Source organism: Stegastes partitus, unplaced genomic scaffold, assembly GCF_000690725.1.
Source record: "Stegastes partitus isolate 25-593 unplaced genomic scaffold, Stegastes_partitus-1.0.2 Scaffold17, whole genome shotgun sequence".
NCBI lineage: Eukaryota > Metazoa > Chordata > Actinopteri > Pomacentridae > Stegastes > Stegastes partitus.
Window position 1 is genome coordinate 1517879 of NW_007577748.1, and position 15892 is coordinate 1533770.

Sequence of the window (15892 nt, forward strand, 5' to 3'; positions counted from 1 at the left end):
ATATTTTTTTCCCCATGGTCACACTGGAGGCAGTTTATATAGCGTTTTTATATATTTTATGTATCATTTAATCTGTAAAAATGAATTGTATCGTTAAAAACCAATTTTGTTTTGTACAATTTTATTCTAAAAACTAAGCAGTAACTTTAGCAGTCAAACTGTAATCAAGTAAGAGGTAAAGTATTATAATGTGGTCCAGTATAAAGTCTCAAACCTGTACCCAAGATAATCAAAAAATTTCAATTAAGTACAAGTATTTTCCATCAATGGTCAAACTGCTGGTTTTCCAGTGTGTTCTAGTCTGATCACAGTTGCTGTGTTGTATAGAAATTACAAGTGGACATCATCGCGCTATGACTTAAACAGTTCAGATCATTTTATTAATGTGAGGCGTCAATATGTCACCGTGTGCCGCCATGACAACACAAGAATTAAAGGAGTCTGCGTTCGAAAATATGTTACCCTTCTTTCTTGGTTTTATCTCTATTTATAGTGAGCCTGAGGAGGATGGAGAGCAGGAAACTGAAGTCTATTTCAGTAGCAGCATCTCAGTTTATGAGACTAAATAGAACACATCAGTTTTTGGACAGCAGCTGAATGCATACTTCAGATGTGAAGTGTCTTAAGGCAAATTTGTGATAAAGGGCTGAACTATGAACATGACCCAGTCACATGAGACTCACCATGCCCTCCAGAATTTTTCCGAAGACGACATGTCTGCCGTCCAGCCACGAAGTCATAACTGTGGTGATGAAGAACTGGGAGCCGTTGGTGTCTTTGCCAGCATTGGCCATGCTGAGCCAGCCAGGGCCGTAGTGCTTCAGCTTGAAGTTCTCATCGGGGAAACGGTCTCCATAGATGCTCTTGCCTTCACAAAGAGAATGCGAAGAGAACTTTAGATTTAAATCTTCACAAGACAGAAGTTCATGTTTGTCAGCTGGTGCAGTTTGTCCCTGTTGTGACCCTTGCACATAGTTTGCATGACAAAACTGCTGTCCAACGTTTATCTTCACTTTATCTGATGACATCTTATTATTCATGAACACTTAACCACACAGCAAGTCTCTCTGAACATCTGCCAGATGTCAAATGTCCTCAACTGGTATGGTCACACTTAGTTGAAATAGCTCCAATGAAAAACAGATTCTCTCTGTCCTTGGTTCAGAAATGCTTAAAACAATTGAGGGAATCTTTAATTTGTTAGTTGTACTGACAAGGAAAATAAAGTTAAGTAGTAGACACCAACATTTCCTCGACACTATAATAACAATAATAATAACAACAATAATAATAATAATAATAATAATATAGCACTTTTCAAGATACTCAAAGGACACTTAAAGACAATGCCCAGTTAAACCTGTTTTCATCAAAGGATAAACTATCCAAGTAATTTCATGTTGAAGACAGGATTTATATAATACAGTCATAAGCAAATTCATTCCTGCAGAGAAATATGCACAAAGCAGAAGACATAAATGGAAATTTGTAGGTTTCAGGAGACAGCATACCTCCAGTACCATCTCCTCTGGTAAAGTCTCCACCCTGGATCATGAACTGCTTGATGACTCTGTGGAATTTGCTGCCCTTATATCCAAATCCTTTCTGTTTGATCAGAACAAACAAAGTAACATCATAAACAAAGCACCAAAAATTATATCAAGCTGCCAGTATTTGACATTTTAGACCACATGACTGAATGTCCAGGCTTCTGTTACAGTGTAAAATAAATAAATAAACAAAAACATGATTAGCCTGTGAGTCCTAATCCAAACACAGTATCCACAAACTGTAAGACAAACAGACAAAGAGGCTCAGCATTACTCACCTCTCCTGTTGCCAGCGCCACAAAGTTGTCAACTGTTTTGGGAACAGTTTTGCCGAACACTCCGATGACAATCCGTCCAACATCCTCATCTCCAATTCTAATGTCGAAGAACACCTACAAAAGAAGACAGGTTACAAAGATTTTTCACACACCAATGTTTCTCACGATGAGGCACATTTTTACCGATATTCTAGGTCAAAATGGATGGGTTGGCAGAATTTTGCCAACACAAAGTTTAATCTTCCCACCGTTTTAACTATTGCTCATTTCTCAGTCTCAGTCTAAATTTTCAATGCTCCATATAGTTTACTCAACAACTGCAATCAGGTCTTCCTTGCTGGACAGCTTGCCTGCAGCCAATCCTATATGATACTTTATGGTTTAGCCATTTAAAAACCCAGCAGTAGGTTTGAAAAGGCATGTTGCCTTAAAAGTACACCATTTATAGAACCCAGACACAGCAAAAATTAAAAGAATCCTCAGATTTTGATCTTTTCAAAACGTGTCTATCATTCCACCATTAAACTCACTTTATTCTTCAGGTCTAATTTAAAAATGACTAAATCAGCTGTTTGTTCTAACCAGATTGTGCAAAAAGCAAAAACATTCTGTATTTCTAATGCAATCATGAAGTCCGCTCAGCTGTGGCCAACAGTCATGCGATTAACAACAAAAATAAATAAATAAATAAATAAATAAAATCTGAACTGAAGGCCGGTTCACACAGAGCTGAGATGGAAACAAATGAAAGACACAGGTGATAAAATATCTACAGTATGTAGGGTTACCATGACATTTTCACTTTGAAATGTTATACATGTTGATTCCAGGTTTTGGCTACTCCACTTTAGTTTTTTTCTAAATGACTTTAAGCATTGTCTGCACAGAAGACGTGTTTGAGTCTCTCTATTTGAGATGTATAAGTACGAAAAAAATTACAGGAACAAGTTTAACATGAAGTGTTTAAAAATGAAGTTTTATGCACGACAGTTCTAATGAGTCATGAACAAAGGCTACATTTCTGAGGAAGAGTCCGGTGTTCCTCAGTCAGTCGTGCCCTCATGTGCTAGCTGCGGCCCAGTGCAGAGCTTCCTGTAACTGTGTACGTGGACAAACAGACACAACAAGGCCAGACTAAACATCTGGGCCTCACTGAGCTGCAGCTTACCGGACTAAGTTACACACATCAGAGCTTATCGACTCTTTAATCCTGCAATGCTAACGGAAGTTCAAATGCAGCGATGTAAAAAATGAATACATCTGAGGTTCAGGCCCGAGCACCATGACAGCTAGATGCACGGATATTAACTTAGCTGGGAGAAAAGTCCGTTTGCTTCAGACGTGATGGCACGCATAAGGTAATAAATGTTGTCGACCAACGTTAGCTACACTATCTGACATTAGCCGCTAGCTAACTCACGTTAGCTTATTGAGTCCGCAGGCTTCTGCAGAAAAATGAAGGCCAAGTTGCATGTGACGTGGCTTTTACAAGCTGCCGCTACCCGTATTAACGCTCAGCAGTGAGGAAGAGCTTTGATTTTTTTTTCTTGCATGATCCACTAGCGAGCTAGCTAACCAGCTAACACCCACCTTCGCCGTCACTTTGGGGCCTTTCTTCTTCTCGTCAGCGGATGAGCCATTTGGGAAAGCGAGAAAAATCAGGGATCCCACAATGATTGTAACAGCCACAAGGAACTTCATCCTTCTCTCGCACAGTCTCACCATCAACAAGAACAAATGAACAGCCCGAAGACGGCCTGTAAGTCGTGCTACCTTTATATGAGCCGGCGGATGGCGTGCGGTATCCGGGGTGGAGACTGCAGCGGCCGCCGCTCCGGGCTGCGCCGCCAACACCACACAGGGGCGGGGCTTCTAGACGCACGGCGCTCTGATTGGTTCACGTCCCGGAACGTTTCGACCAATCAGATGAAGACGCGTTACACCGTTTTGAGAGACATCCAGCATCCCTGAGCGATGCAAAACACAAGGACGGATCCTGTTCACAGACAGCCTGGGAAGCAATTATTAGAACATCTGTTGTTCTAGTTAAAAGTCTCACAGCAAGCCTTGAACACCGACAGTCATGTTTGAATTTCATCATAGTGGTTGAATCAAATTAAAGCATCTTAAAGACATGAGAATGCTGTACATCTGAATACATACAAAAAATTATGTTTAGAAATATGCTGTACTGAAAACTACACAGGAGGCAATTATTAGAAAAATGCCTGAAGTCAGGAGACTCAAAGCTATTTGTTATTAGACAATACATTAAATACTCTCCTTCTGATCCACTAAGCTAAGCCTAAACCTAAGCTGTCTTGCTGAACCCTTGAAACAACATCTGAATCGAAGTAGCAGCAAACAAATGCAGATTGCCCAAAACTATTTTCTTTCCCATTACCACTTGCTATATGAAGTGGGATTATTTTAAAGTTATTCTACTGAGTATGTTCTAATTACATTGTACGCACGTAAACTGTCAGAAAATGGCAAACCTTACTATTTTTTGGAGCACATAATAAATCCATTTTAAATAATTCTCAGTTTAATATTCTGTCTTCTAATTATTCAATTTAACACTCAGCTCTTTCCAGAGAGACAAATATGCAAAATAAATGTAGCACCACAATCGAACCATACACATCCTCCACACACGTTTTAATGACAGGCTACAAGTAAATGGAACTTTCCAACAGTTACAAATGTTAAAAACATGAGACAAAAACTGTGAAATGATTAAGGCTAACAGATTGTACTTGCTAAAAAACAGAAGGGGGTCCCAAGTTAAGGTTACATTCACCTCTAAAGGCACACCTGCCACTTGGACTAGTGCAAAGAATCAATTCTGCTAAACAAAAAGTCTTTTTGTTGTGTTTGCATTAAGACTCCATTATTATTGCATGCCTTGAGCGGCCATTTGAGGTATACAAACACGTTCTGACAGTTACATACTGTACGTCTAACACGATGCAGGTGCGTCAAATAAGTTCACAGATAACAACAGCAAACAACCAAGGAAGAAGCATTATTTACTTACATACTAGAGTTCTAATCAGGGAGCTTTTCTTACAGTTTGTTATGCAATACAGCTTCTAAGATTTTCCAGCCAATCACATTTCATGATGATATCTTTTAAGACAGGTTGAACTGAAGCTAAGAAGAGGTTGTATAAATGAAACAGTTATACAACTATAGTAACCCTGACAACACCTACAACCCATTTGACAATTTAACTCACCTTTAACTTCCTTTATTGATAACAGAATCTTCATGTTTATTAGCTGGCGTTTGATTGTAAACTGAGCTTTACTGCATAAAGGAGGACCTGCTTCAAAACCATATTTAAATTTGCCATTTATAAGTGTAACATTTTTATATTCTGTTAAAAAATAAGAACGCTGCTATGGAGTTTACAAACTTCAAACATCTTTATAGTGGGAGTTTTTCGGTCACAAACTGAGAAAACAAAAAAGTTATCACAGTCTAGTATTTTCAACGTCTCTGGACAAATAAGAAAAATGTCAAGTATATCTAGATAACATGTAAATAAGTCAGACACTGAGAAATATCTGATGACCATAATAGGATGATCTTTCAAGTGTTCTAGTTATGATTTAACGTGAATACATCAAAAGTGGAAAGAAACAAAGACATCAAGATTACCACCTAGATTCTACCATTTAGTAAGATGCTCATCACATTCCAGTTTCTACTGTATGTGTGTCAGAAGGTAACTGATGTGAGGCTTCATTTTATGTTTGTTTGGCTCTCAAATATGAATAAACTACTTAATAATAACTTTTTGTGTATATTTCCAAGGCACAGCATACTGAAGATATGCAGGTCAAAGTAAATTAGCTGAGCCAACAAAACTCTTTGGAGTTTGTGAGGATGGCTTTGAGCTGTGCCCAGTGCATAGAGTCCAGCCACCGCGCAGCTCGGTCAGATCCAGCTCTGTAAAGTTCCGTCTTAGTTTCTGTGACTGCTGGAGCATAAAGAAGGAACACCAGAGGAGACCGGAGAAGGCTGGAGAAGTCATCAGGCAGGAGTTAAAACTGTCACCGTCAATCATGTTCTTAAACTCAGTGGAGCTTTGAGAAGGAAGATACAGAACCTGACCAGGACAGGGAGGATGATCTGGACCAGAAACCATGACTCCCGCCCAACTGTCACAACTGCAGGTGAGACTGAGGTCTTTTCAGCTCTTCCCATCTACAATTTCCAGAAAAACGGAGTGTCCGATGGAAGCAAACTTCAGAAGGGTTGCTGGGTCTTTAGCTCTGAGTACACTAGTCCTTCTGCTGAGATGGCATCTCCCAGTCCTACTGTCCGAAGCGGCCGTTTGCAGACCAGTACTGGTGTGAAGTGGAAGGTTACGTTTCCACGACGCCACACAGTAACAGGCTCTGTTGGGTTCAGGGATAGCTGCTCCCGTGGCTCAGTGTGAGAACTGTAAAACTCCAGCGGGGCTTTGAGCTCCACTTTGCTAATGTCGACCACCTGGAGGCCACAAGCCTGACTGCTGGCCACCCGTGCTCCAGCCATCACTGCAGCTGCCTGGTTGCCCCAGTATCCATCCACTGTAGCCAGGATGTGGTAGGCCAGTGTGTGGAAGTGAATGCGAGTGAGATCCGCCTCTGACGATGGGTCGCTGCGGCCGTGCTGCTCCAGGATCCAGAGAAGGATGTCGCTCACCCGATCCACGTCTGGGATGCCTTTCCAGGAGGTCAGCTCTGCATGAGGCCCCTCTCCGGCCTGAGAGAGGAAGAGCAGCTCCTGCTCATTCAGCCCAATGGAGCTGACAATAGGCATAAACTGCTAACAGGAAACAGAAAAAAAGACTTTAATTAAATATACAGAACACCTTAGGGATCTGTGGAATTTGAGCATGTCAATCTTTTGTCTGTGAAAGACTTCATCAAGCCTCTCTGACACTACTGATTTCCACATATACCTCCTGCATGATGCTGTTCATGTAGTCTTTGTCGGTCATGCTTGCCAGCTCCAGGTGGATGGGAATGTCTTTACGAATGTCAGATATGGCTAACACCGCCTGCAAATGGGAAACAAGTACTCTAAAATTATATAACCCATATAAATTGAGTCGTTGGCCTGTGACCACACTGTATATAGTGAGTAACAATAATAAAACATGTCTGGTGATGAATAATCCATATAACCTATGTTTTAGCTTTTATTTATACCATTAAACTTCCACGTCATGGAGCATTATATAGGATGTAATCAAGAAGTCTAAAGTTTGTAAATATAAAACTAGACAGATATTAAAAAGAACACCTGAGTTTTTGCATGTTTTGCACAGAAGTGCACACAGTACATTCTGCATTATGGCCAACCATCTTACAAAGCATATTTTTAAATGGATGCCTGTTCCACTTGTTCTCACTTTACTACCCATCAACAGACTTTAAAAAAAGGAGACAATATTTGTGATTTAGTAAACATACATTGTTGCACTGTTTACTACCAACACTTGGAGAGAGCATTCAGGACCACTTTAGTCCACCGACCTCTTTGAGCCTCTCCTCCCACAGCTCTCTGCCCTGACCCTCCATCATGTGAAGCCCCGACAGGACGACCAGCTCCGGCTGGAACTCCTCTAGACTCGCAACAAAAGTCTCCAGTGAGCTCATCTCCCCGTTAGACACATCGTGGGAGAAGATGAAGCGGTTGGCTTGAGGTGCCTGAGTTGAACCCCACTGTTCACCTGGAGACAGAGAAGAGGATCAAATGACTGATGTTTTGGAAGAAATCTTATAATAGCCAAGTTGCAGCTTCTTCTTCTTTTTACCTGCTTTATACTCCAGGATGAGGTGAAATTCATCCGTTTCCTGCAGAGATTCTGGGGGAACAACTATCTGCTCATCCAGCATCTCATGAAGTTTCGGACCAACTGGCCCACATAACAAAACCTGTGGTACAAAAACAGATTTACACTCAATCACCAACACTCCATCCTGATACTGGTACATTTGTCTTCAAATGATGCTCTGCAGTTTGTCTTTCATGCAGTGCAATTACATTTCTGGCAGAGTAACACTGGATTTATGACAAAAAATGTGCTTTAATCATCTGAACCCCAACCAGACAGGTGTCCCCTGTCACTATTTTACCCAAGGTGGACTCATTTTTCACTGCAATATAAAGTCCTGCACCCCTGTAGAAACAGTACAACCATGACTAGAAGCAGAGAGAACTCAAAAATGTCTTTTGTGCTGTATGACACAATTATAATTTTAAAAAACAAGGGTTGGATTTCTTTCTGGCTGCAGGTGATACAAACAACAGTGACTCTACATACTATACATACTTTACTGCTTACATTTTATTTGCTTTCCTTGTCTCATATTTGCTCTGTGTAAACACAGCCTGCAGTTCAGTGCAGTTTACCTGAAAACTCTCTGTATGTTTGTCACATGACTTTTGGTTGTGGGGCGGCAAGGTAGCTCAGTGGTTAGCATCGGTTCGCATCCCGGTGAAGACACCCGGGATCTTTCTGCATGTTTTCCCCCTGCAGCGTGGGTTCTCTCCGGGTTCTCCGGCTTCCTCCCACAGTCCAACAACATGCTGAGGTTAATTGGTGATTCTTGTCCGTAGCTGTTAACGTGAGTGTGCTTGGTTGTCTGTCTCTAAGTGTAGCCCTGTGATAGACTGGTGACCTGTCCAGGGTGTCCCCTGCCTCACCCTGATTCAGCTGGGATAGACTCCAGCCCCTAATGAGGACTAAGCGGTGTATAGATAATGGATGGATGGATGGACTTTTGGTTGCAGTTGAGTCACCCATGGCTTCTTGTTTGCGCAGAGGAGCACAGAATTAGCTTTCTACATAATCTGCTGAGAGCAACCAGTTGACTTCTGGCAAATTTTTACATTAGACATTTAGAATAAAGTGACTGTGATGAAAATTCAGATTTTAAGCTAAATTTTAGGTACAATTTCAGACCAAATGGTACGACACAGATAAAAATCGTTGGGAAGTTCAAATTTGTCAATTCTCTCTTGTTTTTTTTTTTTAAACAACAGATTCTTTCTCTGTTAAATAGTGACTTTCAAACTCACCAGTGTGTTTTGGGGTTCAGAAGCTTATAAGATATCATTATTTTTAATGATCAGAAGTCTGAATTACACTGTGATACTGCACTTTGAGGGCTGCCAAAACACATATTTATGTTGTATAAATGCATCCTCTAGAAATGTTGTGTAAGAGTTAGGACAGAAATATAGACAGTATACCATCAGTTCAGAGTAGGTGGCAAGCTTCTGACCAATGAGAGCAGCGTTTCCTCCCACATACAGCTATAAGAAGACAAAAGTAAAGTTTATTACAAGAAATATCATTTAAAAGCTGAATAAAACAACAAGAGCTTGTTCTCTGTGGAAATCCAAAGAGTGTAACAGCCTTGCCTTTGCACCAGGGTACTCTGCTGCTGCACGTGCAATCCTCTGAAAGGCCTCCTTGTCGCTGAAGAAGCGCTCGGCAGCTGCTCCACGCCCCATGTAATGGATGAAGGCTTCCTTCAAGTCCTCTTTGGAGTGCAACACTTCGTGGTCCAGGCCGGTCCCAGGATCCACAGCCAGAGCCTGCAGCAGGCCGACTCCAGAGACAACCACATCAACACAGGCATTCACCCTGAAAAAAGGAGAAACATTCAGGGTAGGAGTTGTTTCATAACTTCATTATCAATTATTCTGGCATCAACTAAAAACAGACCTGAGCATGAATAATTTATCAATGTTCAGACCAAACTGCCATCACCAGAGATGTGAGTTAAGAATCCTGGGCTCAAACCAGTGTGGCGTCACTATGTCAATTAATTAAACTCACTCCTGGAAGAATGTCAGGATTTTGTGCAGCAAATTATTTAAAAGGTCAACACTTGTTTTAAAGACACAATAAAGAAATAAAAAAATTGAATATCCCTATCCTTTTATTTTGCAATAAATGTGCTATTATCATTTGGTGTCTGTCAAAGATACTTTTTAACTTCTTCAACTTGTTTTCCTCCACGCAAATTTTAAGCTACTTCTGACTTATTCATGTTGAACTTGAGGACATACACCTACGCTTATTCAATCAAATGTGATATGGAGTGACAAGCAAACACTAGCAGCTTATAATGGGTCAAACCAAGAGGTTCCTTTTTTATTTTCAAAAGAAAAGTTGAGCTCTATTCTATGTATTTAAATATTGCATCTTCTGATACATTAAGTTTGACTTTGACCTTTTTTTGAATCATGGAAGATAAAATTTGATCATACTTCCATTTCAGTGTAACTTCAGATACATTACTGAAGTTTTTCACTTCCCTTCTGCCTTCTGCAGAAAGAGTGTGTCCATCCCTCAAATGGGACGTCTTTGAGTTCCAGCCAATCCTTATCTGCCACCTGAAACTCTGGACTCTTCTACAGCAGGCAACAAGCTGTAAACCTGCTGTAGGCTGTCATACATGTAATTCATTCGAGCACCTCCTTCTTGGACTATTTGAGCTTGGACTGACTCATGATCACAGTGTTTCTTCACACTAGCAGAGCTGACTACAACCTCTCAACATGTGCACAATACACAGGAGAGCACATATAGCAATATCTAGATCAGGTGACGGGAATGGGACAAAATAAACACATGCATCTATTTCTTACAGTAACCTCTGCAACAGTTGAACTCTGTAACTCACCCTACAGCCACTTTGCTCCACTGCCGGGTTGGTAACGATATCAGAGCCTCCCAGGCAGCGGAGATCACCTGCTCCAGGCTGTCCTGACTGTTCAGACTCTCAGATGATATCTGGAAGTTTGGCAAGCTGACATACTGCAGAATCTGCGCCGGCAGATCCGGACTGCCATGGTAGAAATAGCCAACAGCTAACGCCAGCAGGACCGCTACTGAAGCCTTCCTCCACATGATGCTCCCACACACTCCTGCAACAAAGAAAGTCAGTCAGTCCTCTGCCTCATATCATCCATTAGCAATCAAAGCTGATCAACTCAAGTAGTTGCTGGCATCTTTAAAAGCTGAAAACCAATGACTTAAGGAATTTATATATTAGTGTTATTCTTGTCGTTCACACAAAGGTCACCGTTACACTAATTTTCACCCATGTTTTCACAGCTTCTTTCAGAGATAACCATCACACATTTGCCAAACATGCGAGATTGAACAGTACGTCAAGTGATGAACAATGTATAATATTGCACAGATTTGTCATATAGTGGACTTGGATTTAGTCGTTCGTTTATTATTTCATTGACGCTTACAAAGCATCACTCTGTGTTCAGAGTGTGATTTTTTTATTTTTATTTTTATGAGTGATCAAGGAGATTAATAACTGATATTTGGAGCAGATTTACAACGAAAACTGGATTTTTGGTGTCAAAATTTAGAAAAACACAAACTCAACACAAAACTTTGTTGAAAGGCCGTTTGTTTACTGAGGTTTTCCATATATTTAACTAAAGGAGAGCTTTTTACCTTTATCCTGTAACAATAGTGCAATGAGTGTTACATTTTTTATTGAAGTTAATAATTATTGAAATTACCGCCGTTGTTCGACGTGTCTCTTTGGAGACGCTCATATGGATCCTGTAGCTGTCCGATGCTATAAGTTTTTAATAACCTCAGAGGAAAGACTCCTACAAACAGCTGGGAGCAACAAACCTCAGCTCCTTTTAATACTTTGTCAAAACCCGGATAACATTTATTATTAATTAGTCTCATTAATCTCAACTATCACAGGCTGTGTCTTGATTGCAGCAAAGTTTTATTTTTATCTATAATGTAACACAACGTAGTTCAGACTTTTGCCCAGAAATGTTTCTGAGTCGGACCAGGTTAGACTGCTGTTGCAGCTTTTAGGGAAACATGAGCAGAGTGCTCCCTCAGACATGAAGCTGGCATGTTTACATCCCGTCAGTTCAGATAAAGAATGCGTGTCTAAAAGGGGCTCACGCTATACTAATGCCACGTGGTATTAAAAACTTCAATGTGTTCAATATTGACTGCAGCAAATGCAGTGTGGCAAAATCTCATACAGTATCATGCCATATATCTCATTCAAACCTCGATAATGGTATTAAATAAGTCAAAACTAGTAAAGAAAGTTGAAATGTATTAATAGATCAGTGGAAAACTCATTGGCAGCTACATTGTTGATTGTTGTCCAAGTATTTTTTTAAAGCCAAAATGCCACAAATTCATCTTTCCTGCCTCACTGGTTTAAGTCTTTGTGCTTTTCTGTTTCATGTGACAGCAAACAGAATATCCAGTAAATATCTGAACATCTATAAGTTTTAAAGTGTTGGTCAGATGAATAAGATTTCACCTCAAACTTATGGTAAAACTGTGCTCCTCTCATTGTATAGATCAAGCTACTAATTGAGGAAAATAAGAACTTTATACAGTCACCCAAGATAAATAATACACATTTTTAACAAGGAAGACAGCTTGTATTTATTACAGTACTGTAATACTGAGTCAGTTGTAGAGTTGCAGCTTCATGCATCAACGCCCCTTTCTGTTCATCTCACTACAGACTCTGATTCAGTTTTTCTGGACTCAGTTGATAAACTCGACATTGACACCAGGGTATCAGTGCAGGTTCACGTCTTAATCTGGGTGTTTCCTAATATCACCAGGGAGTGCTGTGATAACCACAAACAGTCCTGAGTGCACTGCCCTTTCAGCTGCAGCTCCGTCATGTACATTATGGGACAGCACAGAGGGGTTAAGTTACTGCTAACGTGGACACGCTGAATTTGTTAGCTAACACGCTAACACCAGCACGCGAGAAGTATATCTTTGGCTACAGTTTATCGAAGCTAATCTGGTAGTAGCAAGTAGCTTTAGCCAGCCCGGCTTAGCAAGCAATCTAATTTAGAGACGAGCCTATGCAGCCTAACACTCCGTGTACAGTTCACTGCTCGGCTCCACGGCGGCTTCTGTTCCGAGCGAAGTTGCTAAAGCTTCATAGTTAGTTGTTAGCGGCACGTACCGGTGATGTGGAGGCTTCAGGTCAGTTAGTCAGGAAGAGGATCCTGTCTGCTGGCGAGTCACACAGAGAGCATTGAGTCCGCCGGCGGAGGGAGAGCTAGCTGAAGAAGTAAGAGTCGGTACAAGTCATTGAAGGACCAATGATTGGGAAAGACAGCAGCAGCCCGACACCAGCACGGGCTTCCGTCTGCCGCCCCGCGCATGCGCAGCTCCACAGGTTACATGCTGCATTCACGGACTGTCCGTAGAACCACGGGGTTTCTGGGTTCTATGGTTAAGGTGGAGGTTAACCGTCACTCATTACTACAAAGTGGTTGGTAGATTGCTGATCAAATGAGCTACTTTTCATTCCAGTTTTATTTATCGTAAACTGATTTAAGAGCCCCGTGACTATAATCGGCCTCCTGACCACTAGATTACAGTCAGTTTTTATTTTAGGTTTTTTTTTATTTATTTATTTATTAGAAGATGATCGCCTTGTTGATCTTTAAATAGCATTGAAATAATTTTACTGGTGGGGGAATATTGAAAGAAGTGGTTTTGAGATTCGTTAGTTTCCTCTACTGAGACCATGAGAGTCATATTGAGGATTATCCATTAGGTTAAATAAAAAATAATCATTTTTTTCTCTGTAAGTGTCAGAGTAGTAATTTTGAGGGAAGATGGTTTCCCTGATATGGGATAAGAAACTCCTCAAGAAAGTCACTGATTTTGAACAGTGAGGCCTAGATTTGTTATAAATTATGTACACCATCATCTACTACAGTTTAAAAAAAAATAAGAAAAAGTTAACCAGCAGTAAAAAAAATGTTATTATCTGTTTACCAGGCTACCTCACTGCAAACTTAGCAATTTTAGCTATCTATCAGCTACCCATGTACCTTTAATTCCTTACTAATGTGGGCTTAGCATCACAGGTGATTGCTGATCTAACATTATTTTTTGCCAGTAATAAATATCAACGATAATAAAGTTGCAGTTAGATTTTTTTTTGTCCTATGTTCACCAATTCTAAATCAATTAGCAATAATCAAACTATTAAAAAAAATGTTATCCAACATTTATGTTGCAGTTAAAGTCAAAGCACCATCATATTTTAAAACAGAGTCAGTCTTATGCATAAGGAACATGTCTGCACTGATCAAAATGACTCATGAAATAAGATTCTTTCCCTATCAGGGGGCGTAGTTTCAAGATTTTACACTTAGCTTTGTAATAAAGTTATAGACTGTTATAATGTAATTACTTTCTAAATTTGTTCTTTTAAGTATACATCATTTTTAAGGGGGCGTCTCATCCCAGTTTGCCTTATCTAGCACCTTTCATACAGACATTTAGTCCATAGTGCTTAACGTTGCAAGATTAAAACAACACAAATAACAACAAGAGCACATTAGACTGTTTAAAATAGATAAATAACAGTCAATAAGAGGAACAATTTAAGAAGCAATAAATAAAATAAAGGTTATAGCATCACTCCATAACACAGATTAGATCATAAAGGGGGTCATTCATTTCCTTGTAAAGATATTGAAGATATCTGCATCATTTTCATAGCAGGCAATGTGGCTGCACAGAACAATCACAGCTGTAAATGACAACATTAAGGATGACTGTATTCTGCTGAGCTGAGTTTCAGGATCATGTTCATGCTGGTGGACTGGAAGTTAGCTGTTAGGAGAAAAATCTGTTTCACTTAAGTTTTCTCACACCTTTCCAAATATATATATTGGTGCAGCTGATTTGGTCACAGCCACTGGTAATGTTATACTGAACACCTGTGGTTTTTCTGCAATGAGAAGCAAAAATGGCTGCTGTCCTGTGCATTCAGGGGTGGGGCCAAGGGGTGGCCACAGTCTCCACCTAAAGCCTGCCCATCCCACATAACTAATGGTGAAGCCTGTGAGAGATCTACACATGCGCTCCTAGAAGTGGGCTTATATCCAATAACTACTTTTTTCTGGCAGAACCTTTTGTGTGATACCATTAGTCATTATTCACATACAGATGCATTTTAACAGCACAACAAGCCCCCATGTAATCACATACAACCAAATAGTTTTGACCAACAAGAACACGTTTACACTGATTTTATGACAAAGATGTCGTATTATTGTGCATAGACATACCATGTGTGTATTAAAATGCATCAGTTTTTTTTATATATATGTGAAAAAAAATCTGTTTGTATTAATTTAAGTGTGTATGATTTAGTTTTGCTATTTTTTTTAAAGTTGTATCTGCATATTCTGTGCATACACACTACTGCCAAGCATGTGTGCTATTGTCTCTTGTAACATTGTTGCTGCACAAACACAAATTACAGGTGTCTATGAGGGGGTCCACACAGACTCTTGTGGAGATAATGGAATTTTTGTCACACAGGCCCTTGCCTACTTGTTAAGCATTACCTGGACCTTCTGCAGGTTTTAATGGTCTCAGTCTGGCCACCCTTATAAAACCCCCCACTTTGTGCTTTGGATAGATTTGTACTGTTCAGAATGAACAGGTCCAGCAGAAAAATTAACAAGAGGTCAATCAGGATCACAGTCAAATGACAATTAAAAACAAGCCTATGTTAACAGTTTTTTTCTCCTTAAGACAAGAATGCAGTCATGTCCTGTCTTATCTACTTGTTGCTACTTGTCGACTATTTTGCTCCAAGCTGTGGTAAGGCGTGGCTGCAGTGGAGAAACTTGGAAAAATGCCTTCTGAACCTGCAAATTGTGTGTAGCAATACTATGATCATTTACTATCAGCTGTTTTTGTTTTTAAATGGATCCAGTCAAAATACATATTGCATTACATGAGGCACTCCACATTATATAGGCCACTACACTCAATCCATTTGTTCCTATTGGTTAAAAAATACTTTAATAGACACATGAAGCACTTCTAATGCTTGTAAGATTGGTTATCATGTCTGGTCATCCACTGGGGTAACTTAACTGTGAAGGTAGACAGAAATGATTTTACCACCTGGCTGCCTGATCAGTTATCTAAACACAGCAATCAAAAGGTCACGCTAAGCCTTATAGCTCATGCCTTTAGCT

General features: G+C 40.1%; 2 protein-coding genes across 3 annotated transcripts in view; both read right to left on the minus strand.

Annotated features, from left to right (window-relative positions):
- ppib (peptidylprolyl isomerase B (cyclophilin B)) overlaps positions 1-3627 on the minus strand; it is a 29045-nt gene extending 25418 nt beyond the window's left edge. Inside the window, exons 1-4 of the mRNA XM_008291722.1 lie at positions 3419-3627; positions 1829-1942; positions 1512-1605; positions 684-868 (exon numbers count right to left, since the gene is read on the minus strand). Coding sequence (XP_008289944.1) covers positions 684-868; positions 1512-1605; positions 1829-1942; positions 3419-3553 — 528 coding nt within the window. The 5' untranslated portion in view covers positions 3554-3627. The remainder of the gene's footprint in view (positions 1-683; positions 869-1511; positions 1606-1828; positions 1943-3418) is intronic.
- An 836-nt stretch (positions 3628-4463) lies between these two features.
- Positions 4464-12965, minus strand: adpgk (ADP-dependent glucokinase). 2 transcript variants are annotated; one of them, XM_008291616.1, is made up of 8 exons: positions 12841-12965; positions 10528-10771; positions 9257-9482; positions 9086-9148; positions 7644-7764; positions 7363-7559; positions 6786-6884; positions 4464-6646 (listed from the first exon to the last, which is right to left on the minus strand). In XM_008291616.1, exons 2-8 carry the CDS (start codon positions 10752-10754, stop codon positions 6086-6088), a joined length of 1494 nt encoding a protein of 497 aa, XP_008289838.1. In that variant the 5' UTR covers positions 10755-10771; positions 12841-12965; the 3' UTR covers positions 4464-6085. The 2 variants fall into 2 exon arrangements, with proteins under 2 accessions (XP_008289838.1, XP_008289830.1); XM_008291608.1 differs by having other exon boundaries at positions 4464-6649.
- Positions 12966-15892: the final 2927 nt, after the last annotated feature.

Bases quoted from the DNA above. Each gene is read 5' to 3' on its own strand.
- adpgk (XM_008291608.1), bottom strand. From the start codon at position 10,754: ATGTGGAGGAAGGCTTCAGTAGCGGTCCTGCTGGCGTTAGCTGTTGGC. The intron at 7,765-9,085 runs GTATACTGTCTA...TTTGTACCACAG, and splicing joins CCACCTACTCTGAACTGATG to GTTTTGTTATGTGGGCCAGT. The intron at 6,650-6,785 runs GTATATGTGGAA...GTTTCCTGTTAG, and splicing joins TGAACAGCATCATGCAGGAG to CAGTTTATGCCTATTGTCAG.